At 47.4% G+C, this 20,349-nt stretch overlaps 1 protein-coding gene across 2 annotated transcripts in view; it reads right to left on the bottom strand.

The window, feature by feature from the left end:
• Positions 1-20,349, bottom strand: part of LOXHD1 (lipoxygenase homology PLAT domains 1) — a 219,867-nt gene that overhangs the window by 93,817 nt on the left and 105,701 nt on the right. For both annotated transcript variants that reach the window (XM_059894273.1, XM_059894272.1), the window contains exons 15-21: positions 15,704-15,780; positions 13,332-13,528; positions 10,744-10,936; positions 6,765-6,925; positions 4,009-4,477; positions 3,415-3,569; positions 1,073-1,206 (exon numbers count right to left, since the gene is read on the bottom strand). In XM_059894273.1, coding sequence (XP_059750256.1) covers positions 1,073-1,206; positions 3,415-3,569; positions 4,009-4,477; positions 6,765-6,925; positions 10,744-10,936; positions 13,332-13,528; positions 15,704-15,780 — 1,386 coding nt within the window. The remainder of the gene's footprint in view (positions 1-1,072; positions 1,207-3,414; positions 3,570-4,008; positions 4,478-6,764; positions 6,926-10,743; positions 10,937-13,331; positions 13,529-15,703; positions 15,781-20,349) is intronic.

Genomic DNA, 20,349 nt, shown 5'->3' on the forward strand with positions numbered 1-20,349 from the left:
CTGCTATGTTCCAGGCACTGGCGGGCCCTCGGCAGCTCCACAGCCCCCTCAAGATTTTGTCTGCTTTCCTCTCTGCCTCCCTCCACTTCTCCCCACCACAGCTCCAGGCTTTTTTCCTGTCTATTGCCCTTTGGCCTCTCTTGCCCAAAAGGCAATGTGGTCTAGTGGTGGAAACACATCAGATTCACCTTTGATGGTCTGGAGATCTGGTCCTGGCTCTAGCACAAATTGACGCTGGGGCTGCGGCCTTGCCTTCCTGGGGTGTGGTTTCTTCACCCTTCCCAGCCTGGCTCCTGGGGCTAGTTGTGAATCTGAAGCAGGGGCCAGCAAACTATGGCCTGTGGGCCAAATCTGGCCCACCTGCTTATGTACATCCCACAAACTAAGCAGAGATTTTACATCTTTAAATGGTTGAAAAAAATCTAAAAACAATAATATTTTGTGAAATGTGAAAATCACTTGGAATTCAAGTTTCAGTGTCTATAAATGAAGTTTTAGTGAAACACATGCATTCACTTAGCATCATCTATGGCTGCTTTTCTGCAGCAAAGGCAAAGTCGAGCAGTTGTAACAGAGACCAAATGGCCCTGAAAACCTAAAATATTTGCTCTCTGGCCTTTACAGAATAAGTTTGCTTATTCCTAGTCTAGAACATTAAAACAATGTCCTGGAAGTCACTTTGTACCTGGAGAGACTTATGGGTTCTAAGTCTGGCCATGGAGATTGGGCCATGGCAAGGACAGAAAACCTGACTTTCTGAAATGATGGAGTCAAGAACTGGATTGGATGTCCTACCAGACTGTCACCTGATAGGGCAAGCAGCTGAGGGGCTGCTCAAGGAGAGGGAAGGGAGGGAGGCAATGCCCACCGAGCCAGCTCCATGGGCCAAACCCACATCACAGCCACCCCACCCCCACCCTCACCCATCACAGCCACCCCACTCCCACCCTCACCCATCACAGCCACCCCACCCCCACCCTCACCCATCACAGCCACCCCACCTCCACCCTTTTTTCCATGACTACTTAGTGGCAGGCATGGCCTTCCCTCCCTCCCCTCCAGTCTCACTCACGTGATCTCGTTGTTCATGTCAGTGATGTCTATTCTGTCCAGGAACCAGCCTGGTCTGTTGCCCGAGTTGTCATGGCGAATCCGAATCTTGGTAAGGGGGCCCAGGTCAATGGCGTAGATGGTGAAGGTGTCTGTCTGGGAAGGGTCAGAGAAGCACACTGGGGGGCAGCCCTCCCCACCTCGCCATCAGCTTCACCTACCCAGGACCTGGGCAGCCTGAGACCGGCTGTAAGACCCAAAGCATCAGGAGGAAGGGGGAATGGAAAATGCAGCCAGTTGTCTGGTGTTTGGTCTACTCTATTGGTTTTTGTTTTTGTTTATTGAGTTATCATTACTATACAATATTATATTAGTGTCAGGTATACAACATAGTGGTTTGATGTTTTTATACATTATGGAATGATCACCACATAAAGACCAGTTACCATCCATCACCATACAGAGTTGTTACAACATTATTGACTATATTCCTTATGCGTACATTCCATTCCTGTGACTTACTTATTTTATAGCTGGAAGTTTGCAAATCTTAATTCCCTCCACCTATTGCACTATTGTCTTTACACTTGCCCCTGCCAGGGAGGTCTCACTTTCACTGTGTCCCGCAAGGTGGAGGGAAGAGTAGGAGGGTGACGAAGGTGACCGTAAGAGACGAGTAGAGGAGAAAACAGGTTGGCTGGGTGCTCCCACTTGTGTTATGGGGAGTGTGTGTGTGTCAGTGTGTGTATGACCTGTTGCTTGGGTGTGTGCTGAGGTCACGTGCTGTGTGTGCACATACGTGCATAAACTCCTTCAATCATAAATTTTAATTAAGTACCTACTATAAGCCAAAGTGCAAATCTAAAGTGACTGACAGAATTCGGAGTGTAAGACTTGGATTGCTCACCATTCAGATGAGAAGAGAGACTGTGTACGATACAAGTATACACATATGCACTGGAGGAAGCATATGATACCAGGACCCGATACATGAATGAGATCTTCTTGGCTATAACTTTTTAAACTATTTATATTGAAAAGCATTCCAAATCTACAGAAAATTTTCCGAAACAGTACATTGAAATTTTGTATACCCTTCACCTAGATTTTGCAACGTTTGCTTTCTCTCCCACACTCTCTTGCCCTTTCTCTATTTTTTTTCTGAATCATTTGAAAGTATATGGCAGATATCATGATCCTCCACTCAAATTCTTCAACATAGATTTTCTAAGAACAAGGACATTCTCATATAATCACAGTACAATTACCAAATTCAGGAAACTTTAAGTCAACACACTATTATCTAACATACAGTCCCTATTCAAATTTCGTCAGCTGTACCAGTTACACCCTCTATAGCAATTTTCTTCCAATTCCAGCCATCATAGTGGCTATAATTTTTAAAGGAAAGTACTGAAACACAGAAATAAATCCTGATTCTTAAGTCATGGGAAGGCAGTGTTGAAGGAAAAAGCAGGGGATATCTGAAATAAATCAAGCAACGAGCCCAGAAGTATTTTTAATGGATTTGATTTATTTCTGGTTTTCCTCTGTGTTGATAAGGGAAACTGGCTTTGGGATGGGGCAGAAATGGGAAAGGTGAGATGAGAGACAGTCTAGCCAGAGGATGGAGTAAAATCTCAAAGGACAAGAATGACAGATGTATTTTTCCATGCTTTTCCTACTATACCTAGAAGAGGGAGAGGCATGCATTTCTCTAAATGCTCAAAAACCTTCGTGGCGTCACTGCCTCAGGACGCAGGTCGGGCTTCTCAGCCTGTCCTTCAAGGCTCTCATGCCCTCACCCCTTAAATTGGTCCCGTCAAGCTTCCCAGAGGCAGCGCCCACCATGGCTTGGCATTAACCACAGCATAGTGAGAAGACCCACTGTCCTCCAACTGGCCTTCCACACTTCCACCCCCACGTCTTTGTCATGCGGTCACATCTTCAGAGAACACCTCTCACTGTCATCTTTAGACATCGACACCATAGTCATCCACCATGGCCCAGTTCACATCCCTCCTTCTCACTACGTTTCCCCTAAAGCACCATCTTACGGTCAGCACTTCCTCCTGGAACCCCTGCCCCACTCTCTCAGCACCTGCGCATCTGCTACCCATACTATCTCCAGTTAGTTGCTGTGGGCTTCCTGGCACTGACCCCCACCTGTGCCTTTAGTCCCCACCACAAAGCGCTGGTGCTTACAGAAGGGGCACTTCCATTCTCCCTGGCTGGATTGAACAGAGCACACCATGCAGAGCACACAGCAGTGCTGTGCTGGGTGGAGCTGCCTCAGGAATCACCAGAGGGCTCTCTCCATCTGGGTCCCACCCATCGCCTGGGGTCAGAGAGCCCGAGCCCTACCTGCCCCTGCTCAAACTTGTTGGACTTGTCCGACTTCTTTAGGGGCCGCTCTCCCGTGTCCCCGTATTCCTCCCCATAGATGGTCAGGAAGACATTGGCATCGGTGCCGGCCTTGGGCTCACTCCCTGTGATCACCTGGACCTCGTAGGTGTTGGCTGGGGACACAAAAGACACAGTGTTGAGGACACCTGGGCCTCAGGGTGGACCTGAGGCTCAACCCCTCTGATCCAGCCAGATGGTGGGAGTGGGAAGGACCTCCGGGTACACCCACATCTACACTAACCTAGAATTGAACCCATCCCTCCTCCCTACCCAAGACTTCCCTTTGCCATGAAGCCCGAGAGGCTGAGAGTCCTGGCAAAACTCACAGTCAGCAACCCTCCTACTGATGTCCCCCACGTTGAGTCACAGCGAGTTATACCAGGGCTCCTTTCAAGAGTCTCAGGACAAGGGCAATGCCGACCCCAGCAAAGAACTGTCCGTGGAGGCATTTCAGGAGAGCCATGGGCTCCCCACGTGAGAGGAGAGCTGGGCACCCTCCTCCTCCCTGGGCCCCGCCCCCCAGGGGACTGTCTGACACCTCCTCAGGCTTACGCTCAGGACCCTCTCGGCCTGCGGGCACCAGCTCCACGACAAGTTCATTGTCCTCCTTGCCCCGGGCCAGCCAGCGGTGGGCGTCGAACTTGTACTCCTCGATCACCTCCCGCATCCCCGGTCCGAACTCCTCCTCCTCCTCCTCCTCCTCCGTCTCCTCCTCCGACGACGACGACGAGGACTCCTCCGACGAGGACTCTTCCTCCTCGTCCCCCTCGTCCTCCTCGTCGCTGCCCTTCTTCTTCTTTTTCTTCCTCTGCAGCTTGGCCTTCAGACGCTCCTTTTTGAGCAGCTGCCGCAACTTGTCCTTCTCCTTCTTCCTCCGCGCCTCCTCCTCGGGCGTGAGGTCCGCCTCCCGCACTGCCGGGTGCCGCAGCCACACGGTGTCCACGAACCAGCTGGGTCCGAAGCCCTCGCCCGTGTGGCCGAGCCGGATCTTGAAGACCTGGCCCACGTCCGCCGCCTCCAGCTGCTCAAAGCGCGGGGCAGTGGCTGGGGGTCGGGGGTGGCATCCTCCCCGCCCCCTGAGGAGCCTGGCACATCTTGTGCCAGGAGCGTGGGATAAAGAGGCTGGGACCTCTGAGCTCAAAGTTGCCACCGCTCCTCCTCTTGCGCACGCAAGCCTTGTTTCCCTTCCCGCCTCCCCCTCCCCCCAAACGGGTGTCCTTCTAAACCCCTGTCCAGAGGGTAAAGATGGTCTCCCTCCCTCTCTCTCTCTCTTTCCCCCCTTTACACACACACACACACACACATACACACACACACACCACGCACATCACACTCATTCCTATTTTTTTAAATTTCATATCTTCATCTTTGTTCCCTCACGCAGAATGCCTTCATTCCTTCCTCTACCTCTAAAACCTACTCGTTCTAATTCCTGAGCTTTATTATTACTTTTTTTTTTTAGTTTGTGCTTTTCTGTGTTCTCCTTCCGAACATCTTTTTTCAGCATTAATTATATATACATTTTGCAAGAAGCAAAAAAATAAGTGTTAATTTTCAAAAAATGGAAGTCTCCCCCAGGCCCCTCCCGTACACCAGCTTCTCCTCTTCCTGGGAGCTCAGAGGGGACGGGGCCCAGGGCTTGGCCCGGCCTGGATGCCCTCTTTGCCCATGTGCGCCGGTGTCTGCACATCAAGTGGGGATTCCTGAGAGCAGGGACTGTTCGTTCTTGCTTTTCTCTCCCACTGGGCCTAGCACGTGGCTGGCTCAAAGGGCAGTGTCCGTGGATTTAGCTTTGCTTCAGAGGGTCAGGTCCTCGACTTTCGATCTGCCACTCTGTTCTGAGCCTCATACTGAGGGGAGGTCTGGCCCCCGCAGAGCTCAGGGGACGGCTCACATGGAGTTCCTGCCGTTCGGACCACTCTTAGGGCTTCCTGTGCTGACGGGCCCTTGCCTGGGTGTTTGACAATCCTCAAAGCCCAGTCCCACCAGTTCTCTGCTTGTGTGCTGGGGAAACTGAGGCCCAGGGCTGTCCTATGAGTTATTCAGTGTCCCATAATTGGAGCCCAGACCTAGATGAGAACTTGGGCCTTCTGACTCCCGGTTCATGAAGCCACAATGCAGCCAAAACCACCTTTGTGAGAGAATTATTAGCCAGAATGGAGCCCAGGGCCCCCAGGAAGAGGAATGTATTCTTCTCAGCTACATAGGGGATGGGCTCTGGATACAGTAAGTCCCTTCTTCAGCACATTCCATCTCCTCTCTAGTGCTTTCCACATCACAGCATCCTCGCAAGCCAGCTCACTTGCTGTCCCCTCTCCCCCCATCTGTCTGTCCAGCCGTGAATGCAGCCACCACCGTGTCCAGCCATGCAGTCTGTTCACATCCACAAGATGCCCTGCTCTTACATCTCCATGACTTGATTTCCCAAGTACTTTCCCTGACTTTGACTATTTTGATCTTTCCAGGGGCTGTGAAGCAGGCCAGGCAGGTATTAGGAAGTTAGGTTTGAGCTGATAAAGAAGCTGAGGCTCAGAGAGGGGAACCACTCGGGCCTCTGCATCCTCAGCAGTGTAATGAGGGGTTGGACTCCAGGAGGCCCCCTCCAGTGCTAACATTCCAGACACCTGTGACACTGGCCCAGCTCAGCCAGGACCCTCTCTGCTGGGCACTGGGTTAGGACTCTTTGCTGAGGGCCAAGCTGCTGGTGGCACACAGACACTCATAGACCAGCCAGCATGAATATACTTCATGCACACACAGGTCTGCAGACACACACATGCACACACGCACTCATGTCCCACATAAAACATTCATGTGCTGCCCCAAGGGGCACCACCCTTGCATCCTCCCTCCTCTCCTGCCAGCAACATGCTCGCACTCTCATCTTTTTTTCTTCTCTAGTCAAAGGGAAGTGAGGAGGCCTGGGGCCCTCAGAACACAGCCAGGAAACCCCAAGCCTCCCAGTATCCTGTTTGGGAGGCACGGCCCCGCCCTCAGCCTGAGTGGTAGAATCAGAGGCCAAGGCTGGGAATGAATGTAGTAACCAAGGGTCTTGCGCCGTATTTTGCTAAATTAGAATCACCTGCTCCAGCAGTTCTCAGAACTGGCAGCACATTAGTATCTCTGGTAAAGCATTCAGAAACATTCCCAGAAAACACGTCCCACCATAAAGGTTCTGATTTAACTGATGCAGGTGTAGACCAGGCGGCACTTTTTTCCTAAAGCTCCCCAGGCTGAGAACCAATCCCTCCACTTTCAGACATCTGCCGGACCCTCTGTTGACAACCCACCGCTTTGCCCACACACACCTGGAATGTGTCCTTGGATGCCCGCTCAAACACTTTTGAGCGGCTGGAGAGGAAGAGCACTTCTGTCTTGCCTTCCTCGCCGTAGATCTGCATGTAGACTCGGGCAGTGGTGCTTGCGCCACCCACATCCCCTGTCCAAATCTCAACCTCGTAGTGGATCACTGGGTGGGCACATGGGGGAGAAATGGGACATTTAGTAATAACAGTAGTAATAATCATTACAAAGCAAACATTTCACAAGCCTGTACCATGTGTCTGGTGCTTCTTGGGCATTATCTTATCCAACCCTCCCATCAATATCATAAACCCCATTATTTCCATTTTGAAGATTGCCAAACTGAGGCTTAGAAGAATTGAGTCGGTGGTGGAAATGGCAAACCCAAGCCATCAAACTCCAAAGCTCAGTTATCCTCGTGTCACACATGTCCTCTGGAACCAGGGACGAAGAGTAGTCAGTACACCAGCTGGCACCCTGTGCTGTGTGCCTACCCCTGGGCAGACACCACAGTGCAGAAAGAAGTAAAAGGCTGTGTGTTTGTTTCTCTTCCTTATTTTCAGTAAAGGAGGAGGGGTTGAAATGATAATTTTCATTTAAATATATGCACCTTTCAGATGATATCAACAGATACAGCTACACAGAGAATTGTCTGTATTTTGAAGTAGTAATACTTTATCAAGCTGTTAGAGGGTGGAAATGTGTTACAGGTATTTACCCCTAGAGGGCACTTCCCATAGGAGAGCAAAATGTCTCCCAGAACTATGGGACCATATTTATTCAAAGTGACTATTACAAGACTTGCCCTCTCAGCAATACTATAAGACAAAATCATAATTTTTTTAAAGTTAAGACTGTTATTTTCAACAAGATGAGGGATCTCCCACTACCATAGCAATGTGAGAAATTGGGGGCTGGAAACAAGAGGACTAGCTGAGAGCCTGAAGAAGTTGAGCTAGAGATATTGACCTCAGCTGGGAGTGAGGGTGGGCTAGCAGATGGACAACAGGGGGACTCAGGAAAAGCCGGCATTCTGAATGGAGAGAACCCCGAACCCAGTTCCCTCTCTCAGTTCTTAGAACAATAGCAGCCAGGATTATACAAAATTAGGATAGATAAAAATGAGCATTCAGAGAACGAGAGCCAGCTATTGGAAATGAACGTGGTAGCTGAAATAAAATATTCCAAAGCAAGGGTAAAGTCAAGGAGAGTTCTGAAGAACAAAAAGGAAATTTCCCAAGAACGAATGATAGAAAGGTAAGAAAATCAGAGGAAGTCCAACATCTCACTAAAAGTTCAGTTCTAAAGAAAACAGAGGAAATAGAGAGGTGGAAATTGTCAAAGAAATAAATACAAAAAAAGGTCCCAAAACTAAAAAATGCTTCTAGACTGAAGGAGCCCGTGAGTTCCTAGAAGACTGGATGAAACTGAAATCACAAAAGGCAGTGAGGACATCATGAAATTTCAGAATGCTAAGGATAAAAATAGGATCCTACAGGCTTTTAGAGAGAAAAAACCCAAAGTGTTGGGTAACAGAATGGCATCTGACTTCCCAAATGTAACCCTGGGAGCTAGAAGATGGTAGAATAATTCCTTCTAAACTCTGAGTTCTAACTCAGAATTCTCTAACAAGCCAAATTATGGATCAATGGTGAGAGTAGACCAAAGACATTTGCAGACATTCAAATTTTCCATTGCAGTGGAGAATGTGTTCTCTCTAAAATGAGGGAATAAACCAAAGCAGAGGAAGGCATGAAATCCAGGAAACAGGAGATCTGACCCAGATGAGAGAAGAATGGAATGTCCAAAAGATAGTAGAAAGGAAATCTTTGAGACAGCTTCATGGCAGCCTAGAGAACAGGACAGAATTTCCCTTGAGACAGGGAGTGGGGGAGAAGAGTGTAGAGAGGAAACCAACAGAATTCCTGTTGGGCTTGAACATATGAAAAGAATTTTAGTTCTATTGGGAAGATGGAGATAAGATGGTGTAATGGCAGAATTGTGTACCCCCAAAATTCATATGTTGATACTCTAACCTTAGTATCTCAGAATGTGACTGTATTTGGAGACAGGGCCTTCATAGAGGTGATTAAGTTAAAATGAGGCCATTAAGGTGGGTCCCAATCCAATGACTGGTGTCCTTGTAAGAAGAGATTGGGACACAGACATGCACATGCACACAGGAAGACCTTGTGAGAGACAGTGAGAAGGTGGCCATCTGCAAGCCCAGGACAGAGACCACAGAGGAAACCCAACCTGCTGACACCTTGATCTTGGACTTCCAGCCTCCAGAACTGGGAGAAAACACATTTTTGTTGCTTAAGCCACCTAGTCTGTATTATTTTTTATGGTAGTCCTAGCACACTAATGCAGATAGGTGGGTATACAGATGGGTATATAGAAATATAGATGGGTATATTGAAAACTCTGCTAATGAATAAATGAGGCTATTATTAACTCCAGAAAAAACAAAAAATTGTATAAAAATTAAATATAATTGTTATAAGTAGGTGTCAGTAAGAATATTTATATGGTTATAATAATGTACAAATCAAATATTGATCATTGAAGGCTGGAAGGAGGGGATTGTGTGTGTGCATGCATGTGTACATGCATGCACATGAGCCTGTGTTAAAAAAGCTAAATCCTCCTCTTCCATAGTAGGAAGTCAATAATTAATGTCTATGACTGAAAAATCAAGGAATTGGTAAGCATATTATTGAAAATATGGAGATACATTTCAGAGGAAAATGCTAAAGTAATTAAAAAGCTGTTACCTCTGAAGAAAGGGGATGGGTTGACGGAAGAGGTAGGTAAGGGAACTCCTGCTTTTTTATCTTTATCTTGTTAACTAGTACCTGTATTACTATGATGGAAATCAAGTTTTAACTCATAAAAAGAGGGAAGGAGTTAATTCTTCATACTGGCAGGTACCATTACAAAGCATGTATATGTGACACAGCCCTCAAGGAGTTTACAGGTTAGTTGGGGAGAGAAAATGCACACAATGAAAAGACACAAGGAGTTCTGGAAGAGGAAGAGCTGAGTTTGTAGTGGGGTTCTTTCTCAGAGAAGCTTCCTGTGGGGGTGAACCTTGGATGGCTGCTTTCAGGGTAGGTGCGGAAACGCAGAGGTGAGGGAAGGGACATTGTCTGTACTAGGGTTTGGTCCCACGGTCTTCCTGACCCTCTAGATAACCTCTTGTTTCTCTGACCCCTACCTAATCTATGGCTCTCACATCATGTGCAATGGTGGCCAGATCGCCTTGAACTTCACCTCCATTCAAAGATGTCACCACCCTGTCCAAAAAGGTCCCTCACCCCCTGCCATTGCTAACCCTTTGTCCTGCTTCCTTTTCTTCTAGCTCTTTCTTGGCATTATATTATGCATTTATTGTTTGTCTCCTCTGGTGGAATGTAAAGTCCATGAGGACAAGGGTTTGGTCTGTTTTGCTCATGGCTGCCTCTGCAAAGCCTAGGGCAGCGCTGGCACAGAGAAACATTCAATGCATATTTATTGAATAAATAAATGAATAAACAGCTTATCTCCTCACCAGTCTTCCCAGGGGGAAGACTATTTCTCAAACTCCTCTTGTACACAGGGCTGACAAGCTATATTTCTTTTTTTGGCCGTGCCATGCAGCATGTGGGATCTTAGTTCCCCGACCAGGGATGGAACCCATGTCCCTTGCAGTGCAAGCGTGGAGTCCTAACCACTGGACCTCCAGGGAATTCTCAGAAAGTATATTTCTTAATAAAGTCATTTGCTGCCTTTATCCCCGAAAACAATGTTTCATCTTTGAGTCCTCAGTTTCCCCATCTGTAAAAGGAGCCCCATTTCCCTCCCAGAACCCTGCTACCAGGGACAACTGGAAGCTTACCCACTTTGAGACAAGACCCAAGTTGCCCACAGTCCCTCCTCCTTCCCTGCTGCCCCACCCTACGGGGAACACTGTTGACGGTCCCACCACGGCCACCTCCGTACGTTTCTGGATGTCCACGACATCGCTGGGGTACAGCTCCACCTCCAGGCGCCCATCGGCCTTGTCCTTGTCCAGCCAGCGGTTGGCAGGGAAGATGTACTGCTTGCCTTGGCGGGGCACATGGATCTGGACACTGCCCAGGAACCAGCTGGTGTGCATGCCCGTGTTGTCGTGCCCGATCACCAGCCGGTTGACCTGGAAGGAAACCCAGGGTGCAGGTGAGCAAGGAGCCACTGTGTAGAAACCTTCATCCCTCCATCCCTGCCCACCCCAAACACCGGCACAAATGGCCCTCCTCAACCCGGTCTCCAGTTCCTTGGGAGACGCAGGCTTAGCAGGAGGAGGCTGGGTCCCAGGCTTGCCTGCCAGCAGCCAGTCAGGGGACCAGGGCACCACCTCTCCTGCCTGGAGCCTCTGTCCTCAAGTCTTTAGTCCAGCTCACCTCCTGGGTACATTGTGAGAAACGAGTGGGGGAACAGTTGTGGCAGGAGCTTTGAAAGCTCCAGTATGTACTGAAAGTTAGGTGGTGGACTTCCTAAGAATGTGGTGAATGCACAAGAAATATTAACCATCAGCTTCTGATAGCCACGTTGGTGATTTGGCTTTGTTTTGTCTTAAACCATACACTATTGTATGTATTTTTGCATGTCTTCTTTGACACACGCATCCTATAGGTGACAGAATATGCAGACAACCTCTTAGGGCTCTGTCATTCTGTGTCCAATTCCTCCTCTCACTCTTAGCACTGAAGTGCATTTTTTTCCTATAATACTCCATAGTTCAGTTGCTTCACTATTTTATATTTTATGTTAATCTTTGCCCACAGGTAACATAGATGAGCACATAAATGATCATGTTACCATCCTTAAATGTACCTAGTTCTTCAACATTCAAATGACTTTTATGTTTTTGAAATGCTGTATACAGGGCAATTCTAACATCAGATGGAATTATCAGATGGCCTTTGAGATTCCTTCCAGCACCCCCTAGATTCTCTTTGTGGTGGTATGGAGGAATGACGCTTGCCGCTTGCCGTGAGTCAGGTGCCCAAAGGCTAGATTTAGAAAATTGTCCCTGTAAGCCTTGCTCTCACTCTTATGCATACTAAGTGCACCTTTGCAGCTGGTAAGGGAAACACTATAGCAGCTGAGTGCATGTAGCCCTATCCCCTGGAATTGTAGGAAGGAGACCAACTATATCTACAGACACAGCCTGAGAGCCTTTGGAGTGTGTGCCAAGGGGCACGGGAGAGCTTCGTTGTCTTTCTGTGGTGCTGGGACTGTGACAGAGCAAAGACTGGGACAGGTATTTTCTACCTGATGTGACAGAAAGCACCTTAATGGCAGGGACTGCCTGTCAGTTCCACAACGACCAGCACCGGACATGAGCAATGGTTCAGTCAATAACAGCTAGTGTTTATTGAACACACTACTGCATGTGGGTGTTACTAACATAGTTAATGCTATAACAACCCCATTGGGATCCCTTTTGATAGTAATGAGGAAACTGAGGCAAACAGAGATGAAGTAACTTGCACACGGCAGGTACGTGGAAACACTGGGCTTCAGACCCAGGCAGTCGGCAGCCTGAAACCATGCTCCCACCCTCTTGGCCACGCTGTTTGTTGAGGGGGTTTCAGAAACACAAGAAGGGCCCAAACGCCCTCCCCCATCCCTCAGATGTCTCATTTATCTGTTGGCTGTTGCCAGAAATCATTAGTAATGCAAACAGCATTTCAGTCTACAATTATTCATTCAGCTTAAAATGTAAATACATTTTGATCAAGGAAAATCTTGATTTAAGTTCATTACCTTCAAGATATAAATGACTGACATGAGATCATTCCCCAGAGCACCTGAAATAAGGTAGGGCTCACCAAGAGGGGAAGGGGTTAGCAAAGGGGAGGTTGTAACCCTCTCAGTTTCCACAAGCCACCCCTTGAGAGGGGCAGGTGGTAACATGAAGCCCAGCTCAGACATTTCTAGAAAAGTCTCCAACACTTGAGTGCAGGCAGTCAGACCCACACTTCTCCAGGTGCAGTGTTCAGACCCCTCGCAGCAGGGCCACCTGGAGACATGATGGAGGCAGACTCTTGGGGGCCCCATCTTCTAAGGCAGAGTCTCTCAGGTGTGGCCTGGGAGTAAACACTGAAACAGGCTTCCTGAGCGTCACTCTGATACACACTCTAGTTTGGAATTGGGAAGTATTTTCAGCCCCTCTTTACAGCTTTTCCTCCTCTCTTCCTTCCTTGCACACCAGTGTCCCCTTCTCCAGTGTTTGGGACCCAGGTCCATCAGTCCTGGCTATGGAGGTAAAGGAAATGTTGGGATTACAGCCACTAAGAATACATCTTCAAGCCCCAAAGAGATTCTGGAAGCTTGACCACTGTTCACGTGTCTTCTGCTGCTCTAGGTCATAACTGGAAAACAATGTACTTCACTACCCGTGCCCCTGGGCATTTTTCCTTCAAAATGGGTTCATGTGTGTCTGTGAGAGTGTGTGTGTGTGTGTGTGTGTGTGTGTGAACCCATGTGCAGATACACGCAGGTGTACGGGTAAGATGCCATCACGTGGTCTCAGGAAGACTTACGGGTCCAATGTTCAGGGTCTCCAGGGTGAACTCATCCACCTGGCCACGTTCAAAATAGTCTTTCAGGTTGTTGTCAGAGACAAGAAGAACTTGCTTGATGGTGTCAGATTTGTCCCCATAGAGCTTGATGTAGACTCTGGAATCTGTGCTGGCCCCAGGGACGTCCCCAGTCTTCAGGCTGATGTGATAGCGGAAGTCTGAAGAGCCCGAGGCAGGAGGCAGGAAGGGAGGGTTTAGTGCGGGGTGAGCGGGAGGGAGCGTGGGGCAGGAGGCAGCTCCCCCAGGGCTGGGGCACTTGGTTAGGGGTTGGGAGCCCAGGGCCTTGCTCTCTTTCCGTAGCCCTGAGACTGAGGGGTGGCTCCCACCAACCCCCCTCATCTCAAAATCAGAATTCTAATACCTGCTTGGCCTGCCCCACAGGGTGTGAATGCACTGGGAACAGGAAGGCTTGCAAAGAATACTAAAATGTAAGGGTTACAAGGATTTAAAGCAAACACCTCATGCAATTTCTTGTCTGATGGATGAAGAAACTGAGGCAAAGGGAGCATCTACCTCCCTGCAGGCAGTGTGTAGCACGTTTACACGTGTTAGTGTTGAGTGTTCTGACCTCGGTTTTACAGGTGAGGAATCTGAGCTTCAGAAGATGATGTATTTGGCCCAAGATGGCAACAGTTAAAAAGGAGCCAGCCTAGCATTAAACACTAGGCGTTCATCATTAAGCATATTTCAGAGTTGTGTTTTATACAATCATTTAAGAAAGTAACCTTGTATTCAATTTTTAAAAATTGAGAAAATTGAGAAATGGAAGCTGAGTTTTATCAAATAAACTTTCTGGCATGATATTGAAATAATCACAACTACTTTCTTTGAACTATTGTATTAAGGTTTATATATTAAAGTAAAATAGTTGGAGATATTAAAAAAAAGAAGGAGTCAGCTATGAGTGAAACCCTAACGAGGACCCCGTTCGGCCCCGTTCTCAACCGAAACGCCATGCTGATGTTACTCCATCTTATGACCTAGAAAGGTCTTCATCGTCTGTCCACAAGGGAGGATACAAATGCCTGGTAAAAGGCAAGTCCTGGGATAACCTGAGACACGACCCCAAGTCCTATAGGTTTGGTGCAGGGTGTGGGTCTTGGGAATGAGGAGGGAAGCACTGAGAAGGCAAGTGATGCTAGTTCCAAGGCCCGCTGTGCGTGGCTGTCTCAGGGCCTTCCAGCACTGGCAAAAAAAGACTCAGAGAAAGGCAGTTGAGCACAGCTGCTGCGGGGGCAGCCCTACAGACCCGCCAGGCCCTGGTAGAGGCCAGACCTGTGGGTCTGGCCCAGATCAGCTCCTCCAGGGACACCTGAGGGCACCGAGGAAGTGGCTCTTGTCCTTCTTGCTGTAAAGATATAGCAGGAACTGAGAAAAAAAGACTTCTTTACATCATTTTCCATCTAAATCCTTTCAAAAGCTCTGACTTGGGAGTGGAGAGCCTGAAGGGTCCTATCCATGTGGTAAAGCAGGGCTTGCTGGAGTGGGAAGGGCAAGGCAGGAAGACACAGACTCCTGGGCGCTGGTACCAGCTCCACTGCTGGATGCAGACCTGGCTGTACTAGGGGATCCCCTTGCCACAGGCATGGGTCGTGTGTCCAATGGGGGCATTAGTTCATCTCTTAAGGATCATCCCAGGTCTTAAATTCTGTAAGTATTCAGAGAATGCAGAATTCCAACTCTTCAATTTTCTATCTGACCTTACAAAGATATTTAGCTCTGCCAGATGTGTCCCCATCTGACAAATGGGCATAACAACATCAGCTCTGCCTACCGTCTGGGGTTATCACAGGGCTCACATGAGATAATAAATGATAAATATGAGGTCTTGGAAAAGAAATGAGGTGTTGGTATTACTGAGGATTCTGGATATGTTTCTTTTAAATTTTGTCTAATGCTCATGATCAAACCAAGGCACTTGAAGAAATAACACCAGTAAGGAAAGCTGTAAGGCCTCCAGGATAATTCTTGGCATTAAAAACAATGTTTTCATTGTACAGCCCCTTCCAAACGTGCTTATCCTCTCCAGGCCCTGAATGATAGGTACCCCCAGCAATGGGCAACATTAGCCTGTGTTACTGCTCTTGCTACTCTCATTGACAGAGGCCCACATGCGTCAGGGTCCCACACTGAGGGCCATAAAGCAGCTGTGTGCACAGCGCAGACAGACAGATTTCCAGATCCTCCCTCAGAGCCTCTTCCTCTCCACCCTGCCCAGTGCTGCCTCCGTGGAGTGAAGGGCGTGTGCTTTCTCCAACTGCCTTCTAAGCAGCCAAGGGAGGGAGTCTGTCCTGCCCAGGGCACACCTACCACCTGTCCTCAGGATGACTTACTCTTCAGTGTCGCGTTGCTGTCACTGGGCAGCAACTCTCGGACCAACTGCCCATCATCCTTATCCTTGTCCAACCACCTGGTGGGCAAACGAGGGGCTGTTAGCTCTTTGAGTGGGGGATCCCGACAACCAACCATCACACAATTCATGCAGAGTCACCAGGAGGCCAGAGCTTTGAACTCAGCAAAGGGAAATGGTTCTACCAGAGCTCAGAACAAAGGATCCCAACCCAGACTGGGGAAGGAGGGCTGCCCTGGGGAGGTGATATCTGGCTGAGACTGGAAGGATGACAAGGAGTTAACCAGGAGAGGAGGGAGGCGCATTCAGAGTGAACAACATGCGAGGACAGAGTGGAGCCTCCAGGAGCAGACGGACAGCCAGTGTGGATGGAATGGAACGAGTGAACGGTGCAGTGCTGGCAGGTGAGGCTGGAGAGGTGGCAGGGTCGCTTGATGTGGAACCTCAGTAATCATGGTAAAGAGTCTGTCCTAAAAGCCATGAATACCTGTGTCATCATTATCATAAAAAAAAAACCCACCTCTTTTTCTAAGAGTCCGTCATGTGTGTGGCACTGTGATGAGAGCTCTGGGGTGGGGAGAAGACAGAGAAGATGCACTATGATGAATAAGACACAGCCCAGCCCCTGGAGAACCTGCAGTCTAGTTAAGAAGACAGGACAGACTGGCTGAGGTACCAGAGACCAAGACAAGGATGGATGTTAAACCAAAGTAAGTGCAACAGAAGTGTAGAGAGGGCTTCCCTGGTGACACAGTGGTTGAGAATCTGCCTGCCAATACAGGGGACACGGGTTCGAGCCCTGGTCTGGGAAGATCCCACATGCCGCGGAGCAACTGGGCCCGTGAGCCACAACTACTGAGCCTGAGCGTCTGGAGCCTCTGCTCTGCAACAAGAGAGGCCGTGATAGTGAGAGGCCCGCGCACCACGATGAAGAGTGGCCCCCACTCGCCGCAACTGGAGAAAGCCCTCACACAGAAACGAAGACCCAACACAGCCAAAAATAAAAATAATAAATAAATAATAAATAAAAAATTAAAAAAAAAAAAAGAAGTGTAGAGAAATGAGAAGGGCTCAAGGTGAAGGGCCTCTGATCTGAGTCCTCAAGGATGAATGAGATTTGCCAACAAGGAGAAGCTGGGTCTGGACCCTGCAGGGTTGGGATTTGATGGCTATGACTCATCAATATGTCGGAGTGGGCCGTGGCATCTGCCAGCGGGAAAGACATTGGACCAATTTGCCTGAAAAGAACTGCTCCCACAGAGCACGTCGACCCAGGCTGGGAAATCCGACAATCGTGCAAGCACGAGTTATCCAGGCCCCAGTACTCGAGACAGTCTGTGATATGGGCTGATGGCAAGAGAAGAGACACTCTCAGTGTTCTCCAGGGCAATGGGGAAACCAAGGTACTTGCTTCTTGACCATTTGTCTACCTCTTGGTGCTTGTCTTTGCAGCCCACTCCTATTATACTCCCTAGAGGGAGGCAATTCCTGGGCCACAGAACCTATCAAAGGAAGTCAAGGCACTGCCTCCTCCCCAGCGCTCCCAACATGGAGCTCAGGCTTCTCTAAACCACAGTCCTCTCTGCCAATATACTGCCCCCCTCCCCAGGGTCAATTCAGGCAACACTGTGGTCTCTCCCATCTCTTCACTCTCGCCCTCCCCCCCTAAGCACATGATCTTACATTCCCATGGGACCTTGCTGTCAGCTGGCTGTTAGCTACCATTGGCTACTACACATAAAATAGATAAGCAACAGGATCTACTGTATAACACGGGGAACTATATTCAATATCCTGTAATAGCCTATAATGGAAAGTAAACTGAAAAATATAATTGAATCAGTACCTGAGACTAACACAATATTGTAAATCAACTATACTTCAATTAAAAAAAAAACATTAGCTGACAATTAAGTTGTTATGCTTCCCATGAGCTTTGGTGCTGTGAACCTAGAACACCAAAAACCATTTGAGATTATAAGACATGAAGGTACAAACTCATGGCTTTGATGATAGGGTAAGGGAGAGATTTTTGGGAGCAAGGGAGTGCTGGCTAGAGCTCCTCAATCAACCTCTGATTGTCTTGCTGAGGTCACTGCAGCATCTCCCACAGACTTGGAGACCACGGAGGAGGAGGCTGTGATGTGGCCCTGTCAGTGTGCCACAGGGACAGGGAAGGTGGATAGTCAGCAGGCCACTGGCCATCTCAAAATCCCATCTGTTCTCCCTTCTTTCTCTCCACCACTTCTCCATCCCCAGGCCCTCCCCAGAAGCAGAGGAAACCATGACTTGTCATTTCAGTTTCCACCTAAATACTTGCAGGATATTAATAGGTATTTCCAAATATAGTCATTTTCTTTCAGCTTCAAACACTTCAGCCCAGTTTCAGAGTGAGATGTTGCTAAATGGATAAGCCAGTCTGCTGGAGATTTTATTACTCTTTCCCTGGGCTCACAAAAATGTGCAAGTATGCACATGTGTGCACACACATATACATACATAAACACACACACACATAAACACATGTACACACATAAGCACATGCACACACACATAAACACATGCACCTAAACACACATGTACACACATCTGCACACACACACACATAAACACACACACACCTACCATAGCTAAGATCCTCACCACTCCCTGATCCTGGCAGAGAAGTTCTGATAAATAGACCTGGTTTGTTCTCCTCTCCCAGGGAGTAAAATAACAGCTCAGGTGAAAAAAGAAGCAGTCTGTGAGCCCAGGTTCTACCTCCAGGTTCTTCAGAGTCCTCCTGGGTCCTGAAGCAGCAAATGCCATCACCACACACCTCAGCAAGATATCAGAATCCATTTTCTAAGCCTCTTAGATAGCCTCATCCACCAGAGGGCAGACAGCAGAAGCAAGAAGAACTACAATCCTGCAGCCTGCAGAATGAAAACCACAATCACAGAAAGATAGACAAAATGAAAAGGCAGAGGATTATGTCCCAGATGAAGGTACAAGATAAAACACCAGAAAAACAACTAAATGAAGTGGAGATAGGCAACCTTCCAGAAAAAGAATTCAGAATAATGATAGTGAAGATGATCCAGGACCTTGGAAAAAGAATGGAGGCAAGATTGAGAAGATACAAGAAATGTTTAACAAAAACCCAGAAGAATTAAGGAACAAACAAACAGAAGTGAACAATACAATAACTGAAATGAAAAATACACTAGAAGGAATCAATAGCAGAATAACTGAGGCAGAAGAACGGATAAGTGACCTGGGAGACAGAATGGTGGAAATCACTGCAACAGAATAGAATAAAGATAAAAGAATGAAAAGAAATGCAGACAGCCTAAGAGACTTCTGGGACAACATTAAATGCACCAACATTCTCATTATAGGGGTCCCAGAAGGGGAAGAGAGAGAGAAAGGACCAGAGAAAATATTTGAAGAGATTATACTCAAAAACTTCTCTAATATGGGAAAGGAAATAGCCACCAAAGTCCAGGAAGCGCAGAGAGTCCCAGGCAGGATAAACCCAAGGAGAAACACGCCGAGACACATAGTAATCAAATTGACAAAAATTAAAGACAAAGAAAAATTATTAAAAGCAACAAGGGAAAAATGACAAATAACATACAAGGGAACTCCCATAAGTTTAAGAGCTGATTTCTCAGCAGAAACTCTACAAGCCAGAAGGGAGTGGCATGATATATTTAAAGTGATGAAAGTGAAGAACCTACAACCAAGCCTATTCTGCCCGGCAAGGATCTCATTCAGATTTAACAGAGAAATCAAAAGCTTTACAGACAAGCAAAAGCTAAGAGAATTCAGCACCACCAGACCAGCTTTGCAACAAATGCTAAAGGAACTCCTCTAGGTGGGAAAGAGACTAGCAACTTAAAACAACCTTGTACATATATAGACTGCTATATCAAAACATCATAGGAACCCAAAACTACAATAGATACACACACACAAAAGAAAAAGCAACAGAAACACAACACTAAAGATGGTCATCAAACCACAAGAGAAGAGAACAAAAGAGGAAGGAAAGAAAAAAGACCTACAAAAACAAACCCAAAACAATTAATAAAATGGCAATAGGAACACACATATTGATAATTACCTTAAATGTGAATGGATTAAATGCACCAACCAAAAGACATAGACTGGCTGAATGGACATGAAATCAAGACCCGTATGTATGCTGTCTACAGGAGACCCACCGCAGACCTAGGGACACATACAGACTGAAAGTGAGGAGATGGAAGAAGGTCTTCCATGCAAATGGAAATCAAAAGAAAGCTGGAGTAGCAATACTCATATCAGACAAAATAGACTTAAAAATAAAGACTGTTAAAAGAGACAAAGAAGGACACTACATAACAATCAAGGGATCAATCCAAGAAGAAGATATAACAATTGTAAACATATATGCACCCAACATGGAGCACCTCAACATATAAGACAAATACTAACAGCCATAAAGGGAGAAATTGACAGTAACACAATAATAGTGGGGGATGTTAACACCCCATTTTTGTCAATGGACAGATCATCCAGAGAGAAAATTAATAAGGAAACACAAGCTTTAAATGACACAATAGACTAGATAGATTAAATTGATACTTATAGGACATTCCATCC

The sequence above is a fragment of the Balaenoptera ricei genome, chromosome 14 (genome assembly GCF_028023285.1).
Source record: "Balaenoptera ricei isolate mBalRic1 chromosome 14, mBalRic1.hap2, whole genome shotgun sequence".
Classification (NCBI taxonomy): Eukaryota; Metazoa; Chordata; class Mammalia; order Artiodactyla; family Balaenopteridae; genus Balaenoptera; species Balaenoptera ricei.